We start from the raw sequence: 25152 nt of genomic DNA, 5'->3' as shown, positions 1-25152 counted from the left end.
GCAGCAAATCGGCTTATTCAACGCTATCTCACGACCAATTCGTACGAATTTGTACTAGTGATTAAAAAGTGGCTAATTCGTATGAATTCATACGACCTCACTCGTACGAATTTGTACGATTTGTCTAAACCCACGTGATGGGTAGGTTTAGGGGCGGGGTCAGGGGTAGGTCATTCGTACAAATTCATACGAATTGGGCAACTCGTAAAATATGTACGATTTAGCAAAAATCTTACTAATTCGTACGAGTTAGGTCGTATGAATTAGCCACCTCGTAAAATTCGTACAAATTGCCGTGAGATCGGGCTGGCTTATTCGTATGATTTCTGAAAGATCACTTGACACTGAAGACTGGAGTAATGGCTGCTTAACTGAATTCACACGAATAAATTAAAATATTTAAAAATTTAAAACAGTTATTTTAAATTGTTACAATATTTCACAATATTAGCCTACTAAATTTTTCATCAAATAAATGCAGCCTTGATGAACATAAGAGACTTCTTTCAAAAACACCTAAATATTGTATATTTAGTATAATCCCAATACTTTTGAATGGTAGTGTACATTTGCCAAAATGTGCATCCCACAATGCAATGCATATGACTTGAACTTCCATTTCCAGTGTAAAAAGTGAACCAGAAATAATAACAGCCAAGATTGTTTTACACTTGCTGTGTTCGTGACAAGGTCATGTGACAGCATTAATCATTCCATAATAGTGTTTTTCATACAGTAGTATAACCAAATAAAGTACTATGCAATAAAGTATACATAGTGTAGTATGCTAGTATTTATTGTGAACACAGCCCTGGTCACCATTCACAGTGTCAAATATGAGTAAGATCTGAGAGCACAGTTTATTATTAAGTTTAATGGATAGATTTTCATCTCAGACCAGTGAGAAAATGTGAATGCAACACACGAGGAAGAAAGAGAGAGTGTTTTCCATTGTTATTTGAACTTCCTGTGACCTTGGGGTCTTCAGAAGGAAGAGGGGCTGGAGTTTTACTGTCACACGACGAGGGTGTTTTTGGTCTTTAAAAATAGCAGCAGGCATTAAAAGCGAGAAAAACGATCAATCTCTGTTATTTTTGGGAATATGATATTTTCCTCTTCATGTTCTGGCCTGAAAGAGCGCTCGGCACAGGGGTCCCAGTCAGTATTGCTGTGTAACCGAAATCCAATCCTGAAAACAATCCATCCGCTGCTGTCCTCTCTCGACGCTCTTTCCTTCCCACCCCTCATCCATCATTCCATCCATCCATCCAACTATCCATCTCTTCTCATTAACTTCTCTGATCGATAGATCACTTCCTCTCTGCTAGCAAGAAAAAGAGTTTAAGAGTGTGTCGACTGGCTGGGTTTTCTTACCGGACACACACACACACACACACACACACACATACGCACACAAATGTGAGCACAAGCTCTGGATTCAGCCTGGGACTATCTGTGTGTATTTGGCTCATTCACTAAATATGCATCTGAATTTCCTCTTTCAAAACAACCAGTTATTTTCACTTGTGCTTTTTGCATTTCTGTGTTCGAATATTTAGTCTATTTTACATTTCTGTCTGCTAAAAGTAGGAAACCCGTTATATCCTGTTATAACATATATTCACATATTTTAGCAAAATTTAGCTGTCAATAGTATAGTAATGCATGAAGCACCACACACCAAAGTCAGTTGTTGGCTCTTGGCCTTGGCTCTAACGGCCCCGTCCACCGTAGTGTCCATCACGGGTACACCTCAGCCCTTCACCCCCAACCCTCTGCCTTGGCCCTCAGTGCCTGCAACATCGCCCTGGTCCTTCATCCCTCTGACTTCGTGTAATTTAACGTGTGGCCTGATCGGTTTTTGCTTGCTTTGTCAAGAACTTTTAGTCAGTTAGATGTTTTCCTTTATGTTAGTTATCTTAAAGGAATAGTTAACTTAAAATTGTAAATTCTGTCATTTACTCACCTTCAAGTTGTTTCAAACCTGTATGAACTTCTTTCTTCTGTTGAACACAAAGATATTTTGAAGAATGTCGGTAACCAGGAACAAAAATACTTTAAGTCAATGGGGTCCATCAACTGCCTGGTTACCGACATTCTTCAAAATATCTTTGTGTTCAGCAGATGAAATAATTTCATAATTTTCCACGGATTCGGTGCCGCTACAGCGCATGCACAATCACCCCTAGGTTTTAGCCTACACTCAGCAATGGTAACCTCTGATTGACAGACATAAGAGTTTTCACTGGATGATGTTCTAAAGGTCAAAGATGTAAGAAGGTGCTAGGCAATTTAAACATTTAAAAAGAAAGCAAGAACTTTTTTATTTTATAATTGGTTTTAAAGTTATCACTGTTTTAAACTTATTAAAAGAGAGAAGTGACTTCACTTTATCCAAAGCTCCTAGTTGGTATTGTCAAGTCACCTTTATTTATATAGCGTTTATACAATACAGATTGTTTCAAACCAGCTTTAGTGTTAACAGTAAAATTATGCATTTTGGCTGTTGTTCAGCTGAAGTCAGTTCAGTGTTGTTTCAGTTCCGTTGTAAAGATCATCAATTATTAAATTAGTTAATTTCATCTATATATATATATACATATATATAAAATCTATCTTCAAAAAAGGATGTTGTCCAGCTCAGTTCAGTTCTCATACAACAGCGGAAGTACAGTCAGATCAATAATATTTTTTAATATTAAGTGTCTCCAACTAAGCAAGCCAGAGGCGACAGTGGCAAGGAACCCAAACTCCATCATGTGACAGAATGGAGGAAAAATCCTTGGGTGAACCCAGGCTCAGTCGGGGGGCCAGTCCTCCTCTGGCCAACGAACGAACACTGTGTGATTATGATTCACTCTGCATTTAAATATTCACCCAGTTCCTTTTGCTTGAGATTGGTTCATTACGCCGGTATGGAGCTGAAGCTGGCCATAGGGTCTGTATAGAAACTAGGCAACTAAGTTAATTTGCTTATCAAACTAGAGGGCCCTATCTGATAAAACATATGGTTTAATATATGAAAGCTTTAATTCGATGATCGACTATCAAACTGTACTTGTCAAGCCATTTCATGGGGGCTTTAATGAGTGAATATTTAATATAAGCCCGTGCATAAACCAAAGCAGTTTTACAAAGCTAATAGCTTTAAACCAATGTAATTGTATTAGGTGTATTATCATGTTTGAATAGGACAATTGTGAGTTTCGATTCAAAGACAGCATCATGTAAATCACTGAGTGTCATGTATCGCAAGAGACCTTCAACATTCAATTACCCCTTGAACAGCAGAGAGAATCAATACAACGGCCTGAGTTCTGTCCGGCCTCAGGCTCATGCGCTGTAATGTCAGGACCCCTGGTCACTTGGTCACTCCTGATTGTCTCCTCTTTCGTCTGCTGCCTCTCTGTCATTATTTTGCCCTCTTCACCCTCACCAGACTGAAGTCTGACCCCTGTCGCTTAACTCCATTTGCAATGTGTACTTAAACCGAATGGCAATCAATCAAACCCATGTGAAGCCTTTGTGTGTTGATAAAAATATATAATATATAAACATTAAATGCTTAATATATAAATAATATATAACATAATGTATGCTTAATATATAAAATAATAGACTATAATATATTAATATAACACTAAATGAAGGATGACGTGTGTGAAGACTGGAGTAATGATGCTGAAAATTCAGCTTTGCATCACTGGAATAAATTACATTTTAAAATATTAAAATAGAAAACAGTTATTTTAAACTGCAATAATATGTCACAATATTACTGTTTTTACTGTATTTTATATATTTTATTGTATTTTTGATGAGCTGAAGAGACTTTTAAAAAATGATTATTTCATGAAACAAATTGTACAGACCGCAAACTTTTGATCGGTAGTATACTCTGCAAACACAGAAAAGTGTAATTATATAAACAGTGAAAAGTCGCAGTGCCCTGGATTGTATATCAGCACTGCTGGAACGCCACTCAGCCAATCAAATTCAAGGACCAGAACTCGCCATCGTGGCAATGACCCAATCAATCGCCCCATTACTACAGCTATCAGTGTCTTCTCCAGCTCTAGATTATGTCATAATAGCTATAAAACGATGTTGACGTCCTGTAAAAAGTGTTCATTATTTCCACAGACATTTCTGCTGGTAACAAGACGCTTGGGTTTTCTAGTAAATGCTTTAAGCTGTCATGTGCCATCAGAGGGGTCATCGCAACATCTCCAATTTCCTGTTTTATTTTCTCAGATATCAATGAGGCTAATGCACCTCTACCATCGCTATATCATTCAACATGCCACTGACTCTTTAAGCCAAATATTCTGTCTTGACAGTCTCTATCTTTTACTTACTGATAAATAACTCTGTTGTAGAAGTGCAGTTGGCAATCTAAGAGTAAAGAAGGAAGATGATGTCAAGGTTAATGTGATTTACCCACGTAAGACAAGTCCCTGGATCACTTAGTTGGTCATGGAACAACCGATTTAGGGCTGGAATCACTGGCTTCAACAATATTTTTCACAATATCAGGCAGGGTTACGGATGGATCTACTTGGTCATGCGTTTTTAATTATGGAATAGCTACCCATTCATGCAAATAACAAGTGTAAATGGCCACCAAGACATATTTAACATGAAAAGCAATCAAACTCAAACTTTGTGCAGGAGGTGCTCTAAGGCCCTGTTTACACCTGGTATTAAGATGAGTTTTGGTCAATCGGATCACGAGTCGGCGAGGATAAATACAGGTGTAAATGGTTTCTAAAATGTTTTGAGCTTGTCCACTTTCCACCACTTCCAGAGGTAGTCGAAAACACATTCGACAGGATTGCTTTCGTGGTGTAAACGCTCATGTGGTCGAATGTGTTCGAACAGCCACAAAAGACCGTCTACTCTCCGTCTACTGATCTAATGCATTCATTATGGGAAGAGCTCTAGATCTAGCCAGATGGGATTTAAACTTTGTCGACTGAAGATCCAAGTTTGGTTTGAAGACAAAAATGTACCAAGCACAATGTTCTCTCGCCATTCCTGATTTCTAACACACACAGCATTCAGCTGATCTTACAGCTGTCAGAACAGAAATGAAAGCTGCTCCGTATGTTTTTCGTCGTCTCCAGGCGCGTTCATATGTAAAATGCGTGAGCTTACTTTGTCCATTAGATCAAAAGATCTGAAAAAGTCCTTTCATTTACCCGCCCATAGACCCTCCCCTCAATTGAATCAGGACAGAAATGGTTGAAAGTGGACAAAAGAGACGGATTAAAGCACCAGGTTTAACAGGAATGTGTTTCCCTCGTCTACTTGTCAACCGACTGATCAAAACGCATCTTAATACTGGGTGCAAACTGGGCCTAAGATGCATGCAAAATGTTTCTTTCTATCTCTTTCTTCTGCAGAACACAATTTTTTTGATGAGCTATCACTTTAGGACTATGCAAACATTTGAAGGGACTTTATGTCTGTTCCTCAGGCTCATTCCTCAGTCTCTCTGTCTTCTATTCATCCTACTGTTGTGCACTGTTATGCAACTTAACATTTAGATGTTCAAGTAGATGTTCCAAAATCAACATCCTGTTGTTCCTGGAACAACATTCCTATCAATCCTTTATGTGCACTGATTTTATGGATGGGGTTCAGGTTATGACTGGTGGATGCCCTGTTTTTGTACAAAGACAGCCAAACCACTGATCTTAAGACAAGACACTACAAGAAAAAAATTACCCTTATGATGCATTATAAATGCAGGCTTTATCTGGTGTTATAATGCATTGTACTCTTAAAAGTTATAACCACAAATAAGCAAGTATGATAATGTATTGTACCTATTGTTATGATTTTTTGTAAGATGATACAACGTATTATAAGGTTGTTTATAAGACGTTATTCATGTATTATAATGCATTAAGAATACCCGTATAAAGCATTACAAACAGGGGTGCTCATAACTGGTGCGCATGCGTGGTAAAAATACATGACGTTTACTTACTGGAGTTGGATTTTTCTCCATTTCTGGTAATATAGCAATCATGATGATAACTGTGTTCATTAATTATAAGGGTTGCAACGGATCCATGATGTGTACGGATCTAGTCCCTCGGTTCGGCATGCATGTGATTTGTGGATTGACTGATAAGTTTAACCATCATAGAGTGAAAGTTTATCATTTGGATGTGTTTTGTCATGCCAATTTACACATTTGAACCAATTTAAATGCAGAAGAAGAGGTTGAAATCGGGACTCGCGTGCTGTTATCTGTGCGCACAGCCTCACACACTCGAAGCACGCAGAGAGAGAGGTGCGTTTCAGACAGCGCTCAAACACTGAATTGATTTCTCTTTCGCGTTTACTTGCGCTTGAACTGACACATGCCACACAAAATTATGTCAAAATACCCGTCTCGACAAGTATTCTCTTGGTTATGTATAAGTGAACAGTTGAGAAAGAAACCGGATGTGAGTCAGTATATTCGCTCCATGCATTCGGTCTTAAAGTGACAGCTTCCTAATATTCCTGCTGTTGTCTGTGTCTTTAATGTTACTAAAATAAAAAAACATCTTCATCATCTCAACCATCTTCAACCATGTTCGAGAAAAAAGAAGATAAGTCTTGAGTTTCTTCCGATAACGAACACGTCAAAATATTCCTTGTTTAAATAATTAATGCCTAAGGCATATGCAGAATAAAGGGGCGGGGCCTGGTTGAGTTCAGTTAGTAGTGTGTTGAAACTCACGGTTATGGTAAGTGGCGTGACATTTCCCATACATAGGGTGGTGATGGCGCAGTGGATAAGACACATGCCTTTGGTGTGAGAGACCCAGGTTCGAATCCACTGTGAGACACCAATGTGTCCCTGAGCAAGACACTTAACCCCTAGTTGCTCCAGAGGCGTGCGACCTCTGAAATATAGCAATTGTAAGTCGCTTTGGATAAAAGCGTCAGCTAAATGAATAAATGTAAATGTAAATGTATACATGCTCAAAGCGCTTGACTAATCATAACACACTGGTCCAGCCGACCAATCAGAGCACATTGCGCTTTTCGGAAGGAGGGGCTTCATAGAGACAGGAACTGCATTCCCCAAAAGCATTATAAGCCCATGAGTAGATCGTAGAACCATTGTCACCGATGGTCTCTGCGATCAACTTAGCTTACGATACTTTTGGGAAACAAAGCCCAGAGTTACTGAAGGACTGGGGAAAGAGGTGCTGTAATAATGTAAAATATGTGAAAATAATGTGTTTTTGAATATTCATGCATGAAAACTCTAGTAGAAAATTCTAGTAGACCCCAAAAACAAAATCAAGACTTTATAAAAGGTCATAATAGGTCAACTTTAAAACTGTATTTCCAGCTAAAATTATTTTTCGCAAAGTATCTTTTCCTGGGAATAGTTAGTTCATGATAGATGCATTGCTAAACGTTGTTAACCTCATGGAAATAAAACAATTATACCCTTGATGGTATTTCTGTTGAAACATTTTGGTTTTCTTGGCTCATGAAGATGTTTACATGTGCACTATTAATTTCTTTTAGTTGGTTCCTTGTGTTTTATTCCAATTTCAACAGAAAACTGATTTCAGACACTGATTGAGTATCATGACTGCTGAACACTGTGATTTTGGGGTTCTTGTCTGTAGTATTTATTAATCTTGGAATTAGTTATGTTCCCCTTTTGCTTTAACAACAGAATTTGAGCCACATGAACTTTTATACAAGTTTGTATATAACCTGATGATCTTTTTCTCCAGAATGATTTGAGAATGATTCAAACATCATTGTGTGACGGTCTGAACAAAACAAAAAAAGAGTCAGCATGATATCAATGTTTCAAATTACGTGATTAGTGACCAGGACATAACACAGCATTTTAAATATTTTATATTCAGTGTATGTCAATGAATAAATAAAATCCAGAAGTTTGTGTTGGTCATGATGATCATGTTTTCCAACATAATTTCAGAATGAATCAAAGAGCATCTTGTGCTTCAGTTAAATTAAGAACATCTGACCATCTGTACAAAGAGTCACAGGATGTCAGTGTCCCAGATTTAATTAGTGACCAAGAAATAGAGCAGAATTTTAATATTTTATATAAATTTTATATTATAAATTTTACATATTTTTTCAGAATCCTTCCATTCTGTTTATTTCCAGATTGTAATGAAAAAACAAGTCCCACATTTCCATTGTGGTCTCAGAGTTTTGGACCCTACTATACATACAAATATCCTGTCAGACAGGAAGCCCCCCACTGTTTTTTTCCTCCATGTATTACATTTTTCCTTTCCGGTTCTGCCAAAACGTTTGACTTTAAACTGGAACAGTGTCAATCTTTTCAAATGGGCTTGCTGTCCCTGAGAGACCTTGCTGTGATGTTTTTTAGTTAAACATTTCTGATGTTTTTATTGATCGTTTTTTGTTCAATTTTGTTGGAACATTCAATCAAGTGATGTTTATTGTGGCACAGAATAATAAACTTCTCTTGCAAAAGTGTATGGTGGCAGAAAAAAAAAGGTAATTCTGATGCCAATAAAAATTAAATTTTAATAGCAAGTATACTCTTGCCAGGAAAGAAATGTTTTGGTTCTGAGTGCAAATCTTTGTCTTTGACACAGGTCCTTCCTCAGTCATCAGTAATGATGATGACTCTGCCAGCCCTCTTCATCATGTGTCCAATGGCTCTAACACACCCTCGTCCTCTGACATGAACGCGGACGCCGTCATCATCGGCATGACCAAGATTCCCGTCATAGAGAACCCGCAGTACTTCCGCAGCACCAGCAGTCTGCTCAAATCTGACACCTGTGAGTTCACCTGTCTGTCTGTCTTTGCTTTTTCATTTGTGTCTTGCCAACCTGAAACAATGTTAGCCCAATGACTACAAAAATTTAACAATATGAATAATCTGTCAGGATTTTTTTTGCAATGAGACCATTTCAAATAAGTACATTCCCCCCCAACATTATATATGGTTTAAACTTCATTTCGATGGTCCACTTTAGACATTCTACTAAATGTAAGCAACTTTGCAACTAGATGTCAACTAACTCTCATTATTCAGGGAATGATTATTATTCCCTTAGAGTATTAGTAGACTGTTAGGTTAGTGTTCGGGTTAGTACAATAAGTTGAAATGTAGTTGTAAAGTTACTTATAGTCAGTAGAATGTCTGTTAGGGAGCATCAAAATAAAGTTTAATACTACTAATAGTAGTATACTACTAAAACTATAGTGTACTAATACTCTAATAGTGTTAACTAATAATAATAACTAATAACATACTAATCTAATAACAGAATGTAATATTAAAAGGGAAATGAACTGTAGACTAAATTAAAGGCAATACATAATTGAGTCGTTCGGCCCCATTCACCAGTAACACAACAGCGGATTATCAGTGAATCCCAGTTGTCTCCGACGAAAGTTTATAAAACTATCCCGTGTAAAATGATCACTACAGAGGCAGGTTTTGGCGGTGATTCTCAGCTCTCCATCAGGGTGGTTCTTCACAAAATTAATCCACCTCTTCTAATGTGATCGTTTTTTGGAAATCTAAATAAGGACACTGATCTGTTTTGTACGTGATCGCATCCAGGTAGTACACATTTCCGTGACGAAGACATAGCTAGCTAGCAAACTGTAAGCTGTAGTAACTAATAGTACTGACAGTAACTCGCAATTAGGGGAGGGGCCAGCCTCAGTGGTTCCAGTGCGTCATCAAGTAGGGGCGTGTCCAGGAGCTCAGGGGCTCCAGTGCGTCATCGAGCCGCGTTTTAGCCCCGCCCAAAAAATCCGTAACACAGCAATGGTAAACAACTGTTTAACGGTCTAACTCCACAATTCAGTACTTCACAGTTAACAGTCTTTGTAATATGTTTTAGCAATACATTTCTAACATTTATAACGTGTTTAGAATTTTTTTTAGAATTGCCTTTACAGGGACTTTAAAGGGATAGTTCACCCAGAAATTAAAATTCTGTCATTAATTACTCGCCCTCATGTCGTTCCAAACCCTTAAGACTTTTGTTCATCTTCAGAACACAAATGAAGATCTTTTTGATTAATTCTGAGAGATTTCTTTCCATTGACAGCTATGCAACTAACACTTTGACGCTTCAAAGTTCATGAAGAGATCGTAAAACTATATGAATTGAGTGGTTTAGTCCAATTTTTCTGAAGAGACGTGATCGCTTTATATGATGAAGATATTTCATTTAGGCTTTTATTCACATATTAACATTGATCAGCGAACATAAACAGAAGCTCAACCGAACCTGTTTTATGTGCGAGAACAAACCTCATTGGTTATTGCTGAAGCTCAAACGTGATGCGTAACACGAGACTGAACCATTGGTTCCCGCACGTCAAACGAACATGCTTGAGCTTCCATTTACCACAACTGATGTGTGAGTTGATGAAGGTTTATATGTGAATAAAAGCCGAAATTCAATCTGTTCATCATATGAAGTGATCGTGTCTCTTCAGAAAATTTGGACTAAACCGCTCAATACATTTGGATTAGTTTAACAAATCTCTTTAATCTCTGTATGAATTTTTTGAACGTCAAAGTGGTAGTTGCATAGCTGTCAATGGAGGGACAGAAAACTCCGGGTTTTAATCAAAAAGATCTTAATTTGTGTTCTGAAGATGAACGAAAGTCAAGAAAGGTTTGGAACGACATGAGGGTGAGTAATTAACGACAGAATTAAAATTTTTTGGGTGAACTATCCAGGTTTATATGACTGTGCATCTGCATACACAATCACACAGCATCTTAAATATTTATTTTATAACCCTCATCACTTGCCTCTCTCATTTTTTTACGCTCTCTGTGTCCTTTCCTTCCCACTCTGGTTACTTTTAATATAGGGTTATGTTGTACAGTGAGTTACTGTAGATCGATGCAGCCTCATCATCTAGCTCTCGCTAATGTAATCGGCTGACTGGCTAGTTTTTCTTCAAAAGCATTTCTTAATCACATTAAGGATAAATCTCTAAGAGTGCAGTGTCTGTTCAGAATCTTCTCTCTCTCTGTTTTTATCTCTCTCTCCTCCAGCACACTAAACGGCTGATTAATCTCGTCTTATCTCTGCACTGTCCTCACTCTCTTAAGGGACATCTGGGATAAGAAAGGTCTCTTTTCCACCAAATTTGAAATAATCTCTAGTACACCTTTTATTAAATTATGTCGAATGTCCGGAATTGCATTTGTCTGATTATAAATAAAGCTCTTAGAAACCCATTATTTAATAATAATTATTAAAAAAACGTAGCCATTGGAATGTCTATAGAACATATAGAACACACACACACACACACACACACACACACACACACACACACACACACACACACACACACACACACACACACACACACACACACACACACACACACACACACACACACACACACACACACACATAGATATAGATATTTTAAAGAATGTTTCAGCAGTTTTTGTCCGTATGATGAAAGTCAATGGGGTCCAAGCACAAATAGGGACATACTCCAGCAGTTTAATCCAAGTCTTCAGAACCATTGCGATCACTTTTGACATCTCAACATATATGATTTGAGCTATGTTTTGTTAATCAATTATTTGATTTGATCAGAGTGAATTACCACGTAAATTTCAAGTGAATGATGACAGTATTTCCATCGTTTAATTTGTGGAGTCTCCAACAAGATGAGTTAAACCAGGTGTGTTTGATTAAGGAGACACACCATTTATGTCTCCAATGCTTTAAATAGCAACCTCTAAACAATATAATATTTCCATAGGTTCTCACAAGAATAACCTACTTATGCCTACCTAACAGGCTTGTCACTCATCTGAAATTGCTCAAGTTACCATGAATGAAGCACTAACATTGGTCAGGGTGTCTATACTTAACAGATCACTTCCATCCAGTTGCATAGTAGCCATAATGCTGACAACACCAATCCTACATAATCATCACGTCCAGATTCCAAACAAAAGAGTTAGCTTCTTCAATTAGTTGATCTTGATGTTGATAAGCTTCAGATAATAGACTTTAGTATACACTATAAAGAGGTATACTTTATGTATATTAGCATCTTACTAACACAAGCATATTCAAGGATCTGCCTAGCTAACATAATGGCACTAGTCTTATTATTATTGTGTTATTACCATTTATTACGTATTCTGGTTCAGTTTCATGAGTTTGGTTCATTTCAGGTTTGCCTTAACTTTTGGATTTATGTCAAATCTATAAAAAAAAGTGTCTTTGTTTGTATGTTATGTTTGAAAAGGTCTGATTTATTGTCTTTCTTGAATTACTTGTTCTCAATCTTTCTATCTTTGTGTACTTCCTTGAATAAAGAATCACTTAGATCCTTTAACTATCATTCTCTAAGATTTACATTACAGAACATCTGACCATCAAGCTATTTTTTGTGAACTCTGCCAGGTGGGATTATCCATTTTGGATTACTCATTCTGTTTTTATTAAATATCCAGTCCTCTGAACTGTCTTAAAGGTAGAGTAGGCAATTTCAGAGAGGCTAGCAATAGCATAAGATCCCACCGTCCCTTCAGAGTGTCTCCAAAGCCACGCATCCTTTAAAACACATGAACGCGCACAGCAGAGTCTGCAAAGCTTCACGAGAGATGGTGTTAAATTACCTCATGTCTCAAAGTACATAACATTACAAAAATAATGAAAATAAACAACTGACCTGTACCACCTGACTGCTGCAGATTTATTTTGGTGTTGATAGTGTTGACATAGAAACGCATAAATCCGAGTCTGAGGATGTGAGCTGGTCGGGGTAGAACGTCACGGGTTGCCATATCATAGTTAACCATTGACATGACGGGGACGCAGCACAAGCTCGTTGTTTTGGTTCAAGAGAAACTATAAAAGGAGTGTGACTGTCTGTATATAACTCTGCACAGCCTTACTGAACGCACTCATGATGTGTGATGGCTGCGTGAACAGGTGCGTGGAGGTATGGAAATACATATGTTGACAGATCATTGCATTTTGTATCATCCATCCCTGAATGACCTGTACTGAAGACCTTGTTAATGTTTCCTGTTTGAGAGAATGTTCCTGATTCTCCTGTTACTGAGACTATCAGTTAGTTTCATATTTCTAAGAGTTTTGCTTAGTTCCTTAAGTTTCCTGATTTAAACGCCCCTTGAGTCTCCAGTCTTCATCAGCTTTTAAATCTTCATCCTGTGATCCACAATCTCGATCCCCAAGGTCACAATGGGGACCATGTTTGGCTCCAATCCCATTATACTATTTTGAGATTGAAGGTTACGGAGTTGACGGGGCAGTGCAAAAAGGCAAAAGTAGCACTAATGTGTGATTGTGTTGTGTTCTTTCGACAGTTGTTCAGCACATTAAGAGGCACAACATTGTACTGAAGAGGGAACTTGGAGAAGGAGCGTTTGGGAAGGTGTTCCTGGCCGAATGCTACAACCTGTCCGCAGAACAGGAGAAGATCTTGGTGGCTGTCAAGGTTGGCTGTTTAATTTAGCGTTGATGTTAGCATACTGATCACTATACGTACCGTATACTCATTGTATTTGTACACATTCTGTGTTTGTAGACATTGAAAGAGGCCAGCGAGAACGCCAGGAAGGACTTCCATCGTGAAGCCGAGTTGTTGACCAATCTGCAGCACGAGCACATCGTTACGTTCTACGGAGTGTGTGTGGAGAGCGATCCGCTTATTATGGTGTTCGAGTACATGAAGCATGGCGACCTCAACAAGTTCCTCAGGTACAGCTTCCTGAACGTGTCTGCGCGTGTTCGCATTGGAATCCAATAGTGCTTAGTCACATCTTTTCTTTAATTGCTTTGTCCTTGTAAGCCAATAATTACACATCATTTTTCATGAAGCTATTGAAAATCTGTCACTAATACAAAGTAAACCATAGGACTTTCATTGCTGCTTTTTAAAGCTAGTTAAGAAAGTGTTCTAGTTGGTAAACAAATCCAAAAAGATCTATCAGGATGCTGATGGCCAATTATGTAATGTTTTAGTTTATGTCTGAGTTTAAAAGGAGTGTTGTTGAATTGTGGTCTGGTTGATGTTGTTACGTTCTCTGTCCGCCCCAGGGCTCATGGTCCTGATGCAGTTCTGATGGCTGACGGACAGGTACAGCAGCAGGCAGAGCTCACTCAGTCTCAGATGCTTCATATCGCGCAGCAGATCGCCGCAGGCATGGTGTATCTGGCTTCCCAGCACTTTGTTCACAGAGACCTGGCCACACGAAATTGCCTAGTCGGGGAGAATCTCCTGGTGAAGATCGGAGACTTTGGAATGTCCAGAGATGTCTACAGTACAGATTACTATCGGGTAAGATTTGCTTTATAGTTTGTCTGTGCTTTTTCAAATTAATTATAAATATAAATTCTAATTCTAATTTGTTGACATTATTAAAATCAATATTACATAATTATGTTTGTAACAAGGTTAGATGTTGTGGTGTTAGTGTGTTGTATTTAAAAAATACAAATAAAGTCATGTTTAATTGCTATTTTGATATCTAATGCAATGGCGTTTAGGCATCCGGATTTCCTCATGTGTATATATATATGTGTGTGTGTGTGTGTGTGTGTGTGTGTGTGTGTGTGTGTGTGTGTGTGTGTGTGTGTGTGTGTGTCTGTGTAAACAGCTTTGATGTAATTTTAGTAATGTGTAATATATTGATAGTTTTTCAGTGCTATTATTATTAATATTATTTACATGTAACCGGAACGATCACCTCCGTTAGGAAAAAAAGTAGTCAACTTAAAGAAAAAAAAGTATATAATTTAATTTAAAACTAAATGTGCGTGTGTGTATATATATTAGGTCAGATTATATCAGTATTCACATTCCTATTTATTAGAGATCGAGATGCATTACCTTCTATTCTGTTTCAGATTCATTAGTTGGAAATTAATGCTGACTTTACAAGGACACTTAAAGGCGATATTCAAATCCTTTTCCCAGTATATGTATAAATCAATATGCTTCTCATGTTTTTTGCTATACAGATCACTGAATACTAGATATTCGAACACCTTGACCCCACTGGCTCTCCTCCTGTATGAAGTCAGCAGAATTTCAGTGTGTGTGTGTGTGTGTGTGTGTGTGTGTGTGTGTGTGTGTGTGTGTGTGTGTATGTGTGTGTGTGTGTGTGTGTGTCTGTGTGTCTGTGTGTTGATTCACTCCCGTCAGTTAGTCTCTCCCAGATTAGGAGTCAGAGAGGAAGGTGGCGTGGGAACAGGAAAGAGGGGTCACTATGGCAACAGCAAAGAAAAAGAATAGAGCGCTTGCGCCATAAGACAGAAACTGAAAAAGTCATTAAAGATCTCTCATTAGTATTCCCCCCCAAATTCAGCATGAGGGCCTACCGAGAAGGAGAGGGGTAGGAGGTAGAAGTTAGGGGGAAAAGACTAAAAAACAAATGAAAAGATAAAGAAATATGAATAAACCAAAACTTACACTTTGGTAAATAAAGATTTGAAGAGAGACAGACTACTTAATTTATTATTTGATAGCATGATGTTCTTCTATTGTGCTCCAATCATGTATTCAGTGTGAATCATCTGTCCAGTGTTTGAAATGGGTTGAATGATGTTTATAAATGCAGAGATGTGCTATTAGAAAACTCTCTTCATTGACAACTGTGCCAACAAGTTCATTCAAGTTCATTTGTCTCTGAATACTGATGAATATCATGACACATCTCCATTATACTAGTCTCCATTGAGATTCAAATGCAGGTCAGTAGATTTGTGTGTGTGCGCACTGTGTGTACACCATTGATTAGGCCTATAGAACATCAGTTTCCATAGAAACAGCTGGTCAGGCAGAGGCTGATGGGTGGATTTGAAGTTGTGAAAGCATGTTGTGTAACCATAGAACTTCTTATGAAGCCACATTTGTGCATTATAACCTATATACAAAAGCTTTAGTTGAGAATCCTCATAGTCAACCCATTGCCTTTGTCTTCATTCAATTCTTTAATAGAGAGTTAATTGTCTCATATTGTGCACCATTCATCACTACATATTATACCAAAGATAAAAACATGTATTTTTAATCTTTCATTCAAATGTTATAACTTGCTGTCTCTCTACACATAAACTGACTACACATTTGGCTGATGTCACCAATCCCTCTTAGAAACATACAGTAAACAAAGATTATGTTGTCAAGAAAATGTGTGTGAACAGCTTTCATGTCATCTCAGTAAAGTGTAATATTTTAATAGTCATTCAGTTCTATTATTATTATTGTTATTATTATTATTATTATTATTATTATTATTATTAATAACGTAACCTAAACAAACACCTCCTTTTTAGGAAAAAAAGTGGTCACCTTATTGAACAAAAAATCCAAAAAGGTAAAAGAAATATATAATAATTATATATATATATATATAATTATATATATATTATATATATATATATATATATATATATTTTTTTTTTTTTTTTTTTTTTTATAAAAAAATTTAAATGCAGTATGAAAAAAAAGTACCCTACTGAAACCAACAGCTTTTGATCCTTTGTACATACTCATAAACCGAGGCACTTTAACAGGCTATTTGACAGTGTGAGCAAAAACATCATATGACCTGCAAAATTAACCAGCTTTGCCAGTAAATGCCCACCTAAAACCAATTAAAAGAACCTTGGATTTTAAACTGGTGCAAACTGGTCTAAGCTTTTTAGCAGGATGTTGTTGTGTGTGCGTGCATGCGTGTGTGTGTGTGTGTGTGTGTGTGTGTGTTTGATTGCAGAGGAAAAAGGTTTCTAATAGTGCTAGTGCTGTAGACCTCTTTTTAAGTGACCCTTCCAGTCTGTAGATCCACTATGGGACCAGTGAAAAAGCCTGAAAGCTTTTGACCTTAATATTTGATGAGTCCAGTATGTTAAACCAATTAATCTGAGACTAATCCACATACTGGACCACAATCTCATAATTAATATTTCAGAGGCAGCGCATTATGGAGAAAGCTAATAAATGAAATGATTGGTTTTGGGGTTGAGCTCCAGGCCAGACCAACTCCCCAAGCTTACAGCATCCAAATCCTGAGAGGCGCAACTTACGGCACCATCTGAGGTCCTGTACTAGAAATACTGTCAGCATTTGCCAGAGAGGTTTTTGGATTGAACAATGCTCCAATGGCAACAAACTAGTATCCACTGCCTACTCTTAAGTCTGTAAGGATCTTATCCATTAGCGCATGCATTAGCAATTTGCATTAGCAAATGCAGGGAGTTTTGTTAGAGTAGCTTGAATTTACAGTATATATCTTCTGTTTTTATCGATTTGATCACACCTGGTTATCTTAATGTCAAACCACAGTCCAACATATATTCTAAGTTTCAGTGCCATTCTATTTTTGTAATTAATTACATTGTCCATTACAACTTTTATTGATTCGACAGATTCAAACTCGCGTCACCTACATCAGCACCATGACTCAATATGTCGGATGACTCAGTGTGTATTTACTGTTTCACATGTCTAGGTTGGAGGTCATACCATGCTGCCAATTCGCTGGATGCCACCAGAAAGCATCATGTACAGGAAATTCACCACGGAGAGTGATGTCTGGAGTCTGGGAGTGGTGCTGTGGGAGATCTTTACCTATGGGAAACAGCCCTGGTACCAACTGTCAAATAATGAGGTATTGATGCATATCATACACATCCATGTGATCGCCATGCAATGAAATGCCTTTTTGGGGGGCAGGCCCCCTCTCCAGCACTTGTTCCTTTATATTTTTTAAAGAAATGAGCAAAAAAATTGATCCAACTAATCTGCTACTTGATAAGTGTAGTATTACTGCTTTGCAAATTTTGGATGTTTTGTACGGTTCTAATGAGTAACCAATGCCCCAGAAACCACCCAGAACACCATAGCAATCACCTTGAACACATTAGTCACCAACCTGAAGAAGCTAGAGCAAGGGGTAGCCGACCCCGCTCCTGGAGAAAGGTTGCCTACCTCTGCCTTAGAGATCACCCAGAACACCCTAGCAGCTTCTTTGAACACATTATCAAATGCAATGAACACTATAGCAAGCATCTAGACAACATTAACAACCAACTAGAAGACCCTGAGGCAGGGTTTCCCTAACCTGTTCCTGAAGGCACACCAACAGTAGACCTTTTTTAACTCTTCCCAATGGCTTGATGTCTAAGTCGAGGGTTTTCAAACCTTCCCCGGAGGATCCCCAAAACTGCCATTATCTGTCACACCCACTTCAGGTCTTGTAGTCTCTTCTAATGAGCTGATGAGAGGAATCTGGTGTGTTAGATGACAGAGACATACAAAATGTGCAGTGCTTGGGATCCTCCGGAACAGGATTGAAAACCCCAGTTCTAAGTGGTGTTCACAGAAAGGCATAGGATTCAGACTTTTTGGGGTAGACCTGACCTGCTTCTTCTTAGTGTAAGTGCTTGACTATCCGGGGCCCAGGTCAGAAAGCAGACAGACTTGCTAAACCGACCGTCTGCTGGATGCCTTGAGTTCCCATGTAGCTCATATAAATTACAATATTATCATATAAATGTGCTCCCTGGAGCAGGCTTGGGAAGCTGTGCCCTAGAGAACACCCAGAATACAGTGGTGTCACTATCCTATAGTTTGGCTCCAACCTCAATTAAACACACCTTAATCAAATAGTCAAGGTCTTCAGGATTGATAGAAACTTCCAGGCAGATGTGTGTCGGGACAAGCTGGAGCTAAACTCTTTAGGACATTGGAACAAATTGGACATCTACTTAGAACAAATTCGCACCTAACCTGAATACCCTAGCAATGACCTGAGTAAGGCCTACACCCCTTCAAACCTCAGAATTGAAGTACTCAAACACATAAGGCTACACTATATAAACTTCAAAATGCTATATATTCAAATTCTATCACTCCTTGGATGGTGGTTTACCTTAATAAACAATCCTTTTCTACGTTTATAGCAGTTTGACTCATACATTTCTGGACATTTAATTTGTTTGACCTTTCAATCCTTGCTCTTTTTTAGGTGATTGAGTGTATCACCCAAGGTCGTGTACTCCAGCGACCCCGGACCTGTCCAAAGGAGGTGTATGACTTGATGCTGGGATGCTGGCAGAGAGAACCCCACACCCGACTCTACATTAAAGAGATCAATAACCTGCTCCTCAACTTGGCCAAGGCATCACCAGTTTATCTGGACATCCTGGGATAAGAGAGCATGTGCCGCATTTGGGATTGCGAGTGGATCCCTGAAATTGCCCCTCCTCTTCTATCCCACCCGAAATGTCTTTCTTCTACAGCTTTAACACCTCCTCCCTTGCCCTCCTCCTCATCGACTGCTCCTCTTCTCAATGTAAACGTCTACATACATTGGCAACAGGATTGTGTCCAATGACTATGAATTATGTATTTCTGAACAGAAATGGATTGAATGGAAAGAGCCGTACTCAAGTGACGTTAGTTTTACTTACGGTGATCAAGATCCCAATGGTTGACCATCCTCAACTTCTGGACCAAGTTCACAACTGCAAATTCCAGTTCAGTGAATAAATGGATTCGGGACTTGAGGAAGGGTGTCCATCTTAACAAAGAGGAAATAGCAGCTCCGAACAATGACCAAACACAAATGAGAGGAGAAATAAACAACTCTTTTGCGCTCTGCACAGATTTGGTCCTCTCAGCTCCCACCTGTTGTGTCATACATCCGATACAAAGCACAGAAATTGAAACTAGCATGGTGATTAACAGTGACAAACTGCAACTATATCTATACGTATACATGTGTGTTTATAAAACTGGGTGTTACCGAAGTAGTTTCACAGTTGAGCGACTCTAATTAAATGCTTCTGGACGCTGACAGGATGTTGATGCAGCCGAGCAAATCTGAAATGCCAAGTAGCCCATTAAAATGTGTCGAGAAAATAGGTTTTATTTAGAGTGGGACATGTCCCCACTACTTTTGCCATTGCTGATTTTGTCCCACTACTTTATGAAATAGTTTGCAGCAGGTTTATGTCCAGTGCAGTGAATGTATCTACAGTTTTCGAGCAGGGCTTATATTTTGTTAGTATGAATAGCGATCTATTGGTGGAATTAGCTATGATGTATGATTTTTGGACATTTTTAATCACTGTCATTTTTCACATTTCAGTTTTAACTTGCAGAAAAGCTCTACTACTGACCTACTTTCCAGATCGAAGCTTCATATTTATAAGGTCACAATAAATTATTTGTGCATAACCTTATTAATATTCATAAGCTAAGCCTTCACCATTTTGTGATGTCACAACCAGCGTGTCTGTTTTCCGCCACTGTGCCCTCGACCAAATTAACGGCCATAGTCTTCAGGTCTCTACACGACATGCACCATGGAGTCATTTGAGACGAGGCCATGCCTCAATACCATCAGCTTGCATTTCTCACAGGAGCTTAATTATACAGAGTGGCCGATTATGATGGTGTGGGCTAATTTACGACCTTTCTTTCTGTCTTTCTCATTCGCAATGTTTTACTACTGAGTTGAAGTACTAATGTAGTACTCAAGCCTCGGGTCGTACAACTGCTATAGTGTAATATATATTTCATTACAGGAAAAATGTCTCCTATTAGCAGCAACTCCCTCTAGGCTCATACGCTATCAATGGGGAGAAGAGGAGAGACGGGAGGGGACAGGATGGAGAGAATGAGACGTGGGGAGGAAAATAATGTTAAAGAGAGATAAACTTGAGTCACCTCACTAAAACCCGCATTTCTTCTTCCTTTTATCATACATACATGATTATATCTATTTATCACTGTAGAGATCCTATCAAAGCATCCTTTTTTGTGTTGATTATTGCACTGTCAATCTCCCATAGAAGACTTAGCACACTGTACTCAAAAGTAAAATCCCAAAAATAGTTTACACAAGTTTGGAGTTAATTACTTTTTTGGAATAATCTTGAAGAGATGTAACTTATAATTTTATATTTTATTTATTTTGTACTAAATGTGTAGCACTTTTGTGTTTGTAAATTATTTTATTTATGTAAAAATAGTAATTATTGATATTATATTTTTTTGATATTTGGTTGAGAGTTCAAGGGTTGTGGATTGGGATGTATTGATGAAACATATATAGAAAGATTACATATTTTGGGGTGAACATTAAGAAAACCACATTAAAAGACTGCAAAAGCAATGAAGCTTAACTTTGGATTGTGACTATTTTTCATGAACATTAAGAAAATGTTCTCAAATTCTAATTAACACGATGTATTTTTTATGTTGAATTTCTGTAATGAAGTAATTTCATTTTTTACTGAAGAACAATGTTTTTAATGTTTTTAACTTAGCATTTTTTTTACAGTACAACAAACTACCTTACAGTACAACAAACTATTGAAATGTCATTACTTTTTTCGCATTACTGTGATGGCTATGATTTTTTTTCTTATGTTATATATATATACAAATGGAAATGTAGAAAAATCTGCTTAATTGTCAAGAAAATAATACCACAATGCAACTTCTTATTTTCATGAGGTTTTCATGAGGTTGTTCAAAGATATCATTATGGATGAGGAGTTTAAGTGGTTTAGATTAGTCTGCGACAGAACAATGAACTGTGACTGCATATCAAATACTGTCTTCTACATGTACAGAACTTCTTCTGATGTTTCAGAATGTCTATAAGCTAAACTACTGTCCACAATTAAACCACCTGACAAGTGTTAAAGTCAACATGACAGCAACATTGATCTACTTTACTTTCGAACACTTTCCTAGTCTGAAACATCTTTCCTTTTCACCAGTCACCAATTTACGGAAGTAAAATGATTTGCAAAGGCTGTTTCATGTTGACTTTGAATCAAACATTCTTAAGAGACTTCCCACCTAGTATACTTTTCTTGATACTTTTAAATACATGCCTACTTACACCTGGAAAGAAGATTTCTGCAAAGTATTTTGTAGTGTGTTATACAATTAAACACTCATCTACAAAAGTACAATCAAACGTCCTTGTCTGTATGCTTTCTCTGAGGTATATGGACAAGTCAAGTTGTCCGCCATTGTATTTAATAAAAGTGTAATGTCTTACCTCATCGTGTGTGTGTGGAGTGTGTTATTGTGACAGTGAGTTATGCGTAGGTCCATGTTTATAGGTGGGTCAATAGAGGTTCATACAGAGTGCTTTGACAACATTGGCCGAACGTATTGACCTACAGGCACTAAAATGCTTTATTGACAGCCATGTTTTTTTATGTCTTACTGGCTGTCAGCCTGAAATTTTACCTCATACAGAAGCATGATGGAGACCAGAGCAAGTTAAAAACAATTTATGATGACATGACACAATCCATAAAGTTTATGTAGCATTAGCGTTGCTATAGTAGATCTGAAGCTTCGAGAGTAGAATAAAACAAGAGTTTGTTCCAATTCCCATTTCAGTCATGGGCAGAGGGGAAAAAGAAAAGGAAGACTGATCAATCAGTGGATCGATGGCTTGTTTTGACATTGTACATTAAGACCTAACTAATTGCCAGAGGGCTAAATGCTTTTAAAAACACATCCATGATGGTCAGTGCAATCGGGATTTTTCACAGCATGCAGCAGAATTCTCGAAGGACCGAGTGAGTGTGCAAACAACTGCAGCTCTGAACAAACAAAGATCCACTCTAATGTCATCATTTCAAACCCAATCTTGCAGTTTTATATACATACATTTTATACTTATAATTATTACAGTACTTATAATTAACTACAGCATGTCAACCACGCTGCAATGCTTGTGCTACAGAATGAGACCTCAAAAAGTGTGGCTTGTTGAGGAGAGGTGTGCTGTACTTTTACACCGCATTTACAGTGCAGGTCTTGATGACCGATTCCAATTTGTTGACTATATTCATATTTGTTTTTTTTTTTGATGACCAGCTTACATCTTCTTTTAAAAGTGACCCATATCCGACATCTGCATTTACACTATGCACTTGGTGAAACAACCCAAGGTAGACGTAGTGACCAGGAAAAAGGAAGTAAAAACAGCAAGAGTTGCAATGAACGCAAATGAAATGATAATACAAGCTTTTGCTTTCTGCACCATCTTTAAAGGTCAGCAAATCATTGGGTTGAGCCTTCATCCTCCATTGACAAGAGTCTTGTGATCACGGTTGGTGTCCACTTGAGTTGACGTCAATCTCCACCGTCACTTTTTTAATGACGTACGACTCTCATTGACGGGAATATCCGATCTGTTATTCATATATCGATATCAGTGAATATTTGTGTGCTCTTTTCGGCTTAAACGTTCGTGGATTCGTGGTTTCATCAAAATTGTAAGAGAGATGTTTTTTATGACAGGGCCCCTCCTCTTCATCCTAAATTGATTTTTCCCACCATACTTCCTCAGAGATATTAACTCTTAAATGCCACTCCAATACATTAAGTGGACAACTGTGAGGGTTTGTGGTTCGTTAAACACAGATACATCCCAATGTCAGGGCATTTTTTTTCTGGGAAAGCATGGGAGATCATTTGGGATATTAGCATGTGCTATTCATCAGATTAACCACATTATCAGATGTTTAGTGTCAGTGTGTGGAGGGAAAACAGTCGCTGACAGCAGGCTTTGGGTGCTCTTGGTCAATGTGTTTTACAAGTAAATCTGTGTTGTGGTATAATGCTGTTTTTAACTATCAAAACCTACAGAGCATGTGCTTGGTGTCATTTTTACCTTGTATACTGTGGATTTAAGTTTGTTTTTGCGTATAAAATTGGCGTATAAATCCATGAAGGGATATTTTACCACAAAATTCTGTCACAGAAGAAATGCAGTTTTTAAATATTATGACGGTGAGTAAATTATTCACCATTTTGTTCACGAATTTTCATAATGTAGTTGCTTTAAATAATACCATTGTATCATGTCCAAAAACTATGGTAGTATCATGGTAGTTTTTTCTTGTTAGAGAAGGTTATGCTTACATATATGCAGAGTTAATGAATCAACATAAACTGCACAGATGAATGGGACAATGAAGATAACATGCTAATGCTAATGAATGTTGTGCCAGTAGACATTATCCAAAACAAAATATTCTAAAATAAAAAAACAAAACTGACGGTGTGAAGTACATATTGAAGGATGTTGGGCTAAATACCATAGCAACCACCATTGATGGTGAAATTGAATGCTAACAGAAGCTCTCTAAAGATATTATAGACCACCTTGAGCTAAATTATTAGCCAGGGGTGTACAGTAGTTGTTGATTTACAATTTAAGATAAGCGTTAGGTGTACATTAATTTGAACTTAGATTTTTTTATGAAAGATTTTTAAATTGTTCATAATTTGTACAATTATAGAGTAGGCTAATTTCTCTCCATAAAGCTGGTGGTTTGTGTTAAACTGCAGAATATCTGTAACCAAGAAAGTTTGTGTCACGCGTGTAGTAGGGACAAAGAGAGGTGAGAATTTTATGCAAGCAGTTTTTATTTAATAGTCACACAATACAAAGCTAATCCAAACCTGAAGACGAGATAATAATCCAACTGGGGAGAAGGAGTAAAGCCAACAACCGACAAACACTGACTGAAACACAAGGGTATAAATACACTGGGTAACAAGAGGCTATAATGAGGGACAGGTGAAGTTGATTAGTAACCATGTTAACTAACAAAAAAAAAAACTAACAAACTACTGAAAGACAGGCAGAGAGGAACTAAACACAGGAAGAGAACATAGGCGCAGCCAGACAAAATCATTTCAAAATAAAAGTCTAGGAACACAGACAAGAGGGAATCATGACAGTTTGTGACAGTGACTTTATAAATTAATTTAATAGATGATTGGTCAGGGCTGCATCGTAAGACTAAAGCCCTATTCGCACGGGATAAGTATTACCTGGTGACCTCTAGTCATTTGTAATAATTGCGGAGTTTGTCTGAGATCTTAATCCCGTGCGAATCGGCCATATCTGTAATTTGTAAAGTAAGAATTCCCCCGCAAATTACCTACTATATTTCACTGAACACCGAGGTCCTGTGATAGTATTAGTCCCGTGCGAATCGGCATCTCTGTGATTTGGCCGGATCGTATATCATTTTTTCAAGGTTTTTGTTTCATGTGCGCCTATTTATCCATCTTTCGCGAAGAATG

At 37.8% G+C, this 25152-nt stretch overlaps 3 protein-coding genes across 3 annotated transcripts in view; 2 read left to right on the top strand and 1 right to left on the bottom strand.

Moving 5' to 3' along the window:
- Positions 1 to 18146, bottom strand: part of hnrnpk (heterogeneous nuclear ribonucleoprotein K) — a 66510-nt gene extending 48364 nt beyond the window's left edge. Inside the window, exon 1 of the mRNA XM_077223823.1 lies at positions 18137 to 18146. The gene's annotated coding sequence lies outside the window, so the exon portion shown is untranslated. The remainder of the gene's footprint in view (positions 1 to 18136) is intronic.
- The window catches only part of ntrk2a (neurotrophic tyrosine kinase, receptor, type 2a), a 50488-nt gene extending 28388 nt beyond the window's left edge, over positions 1 to 22100 (top strand). The window contains exons 12-17 of the mRNA XM_077223783.1: positions 8625 to 8813; positions 13376 to 13506; positions 13597 to 13769; positions 14109 to 14349; positions 17525 to 17683; positions 19043 to 22100. Coding sequence (XP_077079898.1) covers positions 8625 to 8813; positions 13376 to 13506; positions 13597 to 13769; positions 14109 to 14349; positions 17525 to 17683; positions 19043 to 19228 — 1079 coding nt within the window. The 3' untranslated portion in view covers positions 19229 to 22100. The remainder of the gene's footprint in view (positions 1 to 8624; positions 8814 to 13375; positions 13507 to 13596; positions 13770 to 14108; positions 14350 to 17524; positions 17684 to 19042) is intronic.
- The window catches only part of naa35 (N-alpha-acetyltransferase 35, NatC auxiliary subunit), a 287987-nt gene that overhangs the window by 191341 nt on the left and 71494 nt on the right, over positions 1 to 25152 (top strand). The gene's annotated exons all lie outside the window — the stretch shown is intronic.

The sequence above is a fragment of the Siphateles boraxobius genome, unplaced genomic scaffold (genome assembly GCF_051911475.1).
Source record: "Siphateles boraxobius isolate OS27281-9 unplaced genomic scaffold, OSU_SipBor_1 9, whole genome shotgun sequence".
Lineage (NCBI taxonomy): Eukaryota > Metazoa > Chordata > Actinopteri > Cypriniformes > Leuciscidae > Siphateles > Siphateles boraxobius.
This window is presented reverse-complemented; position numbering and strand designations above follow the sequence as displayed.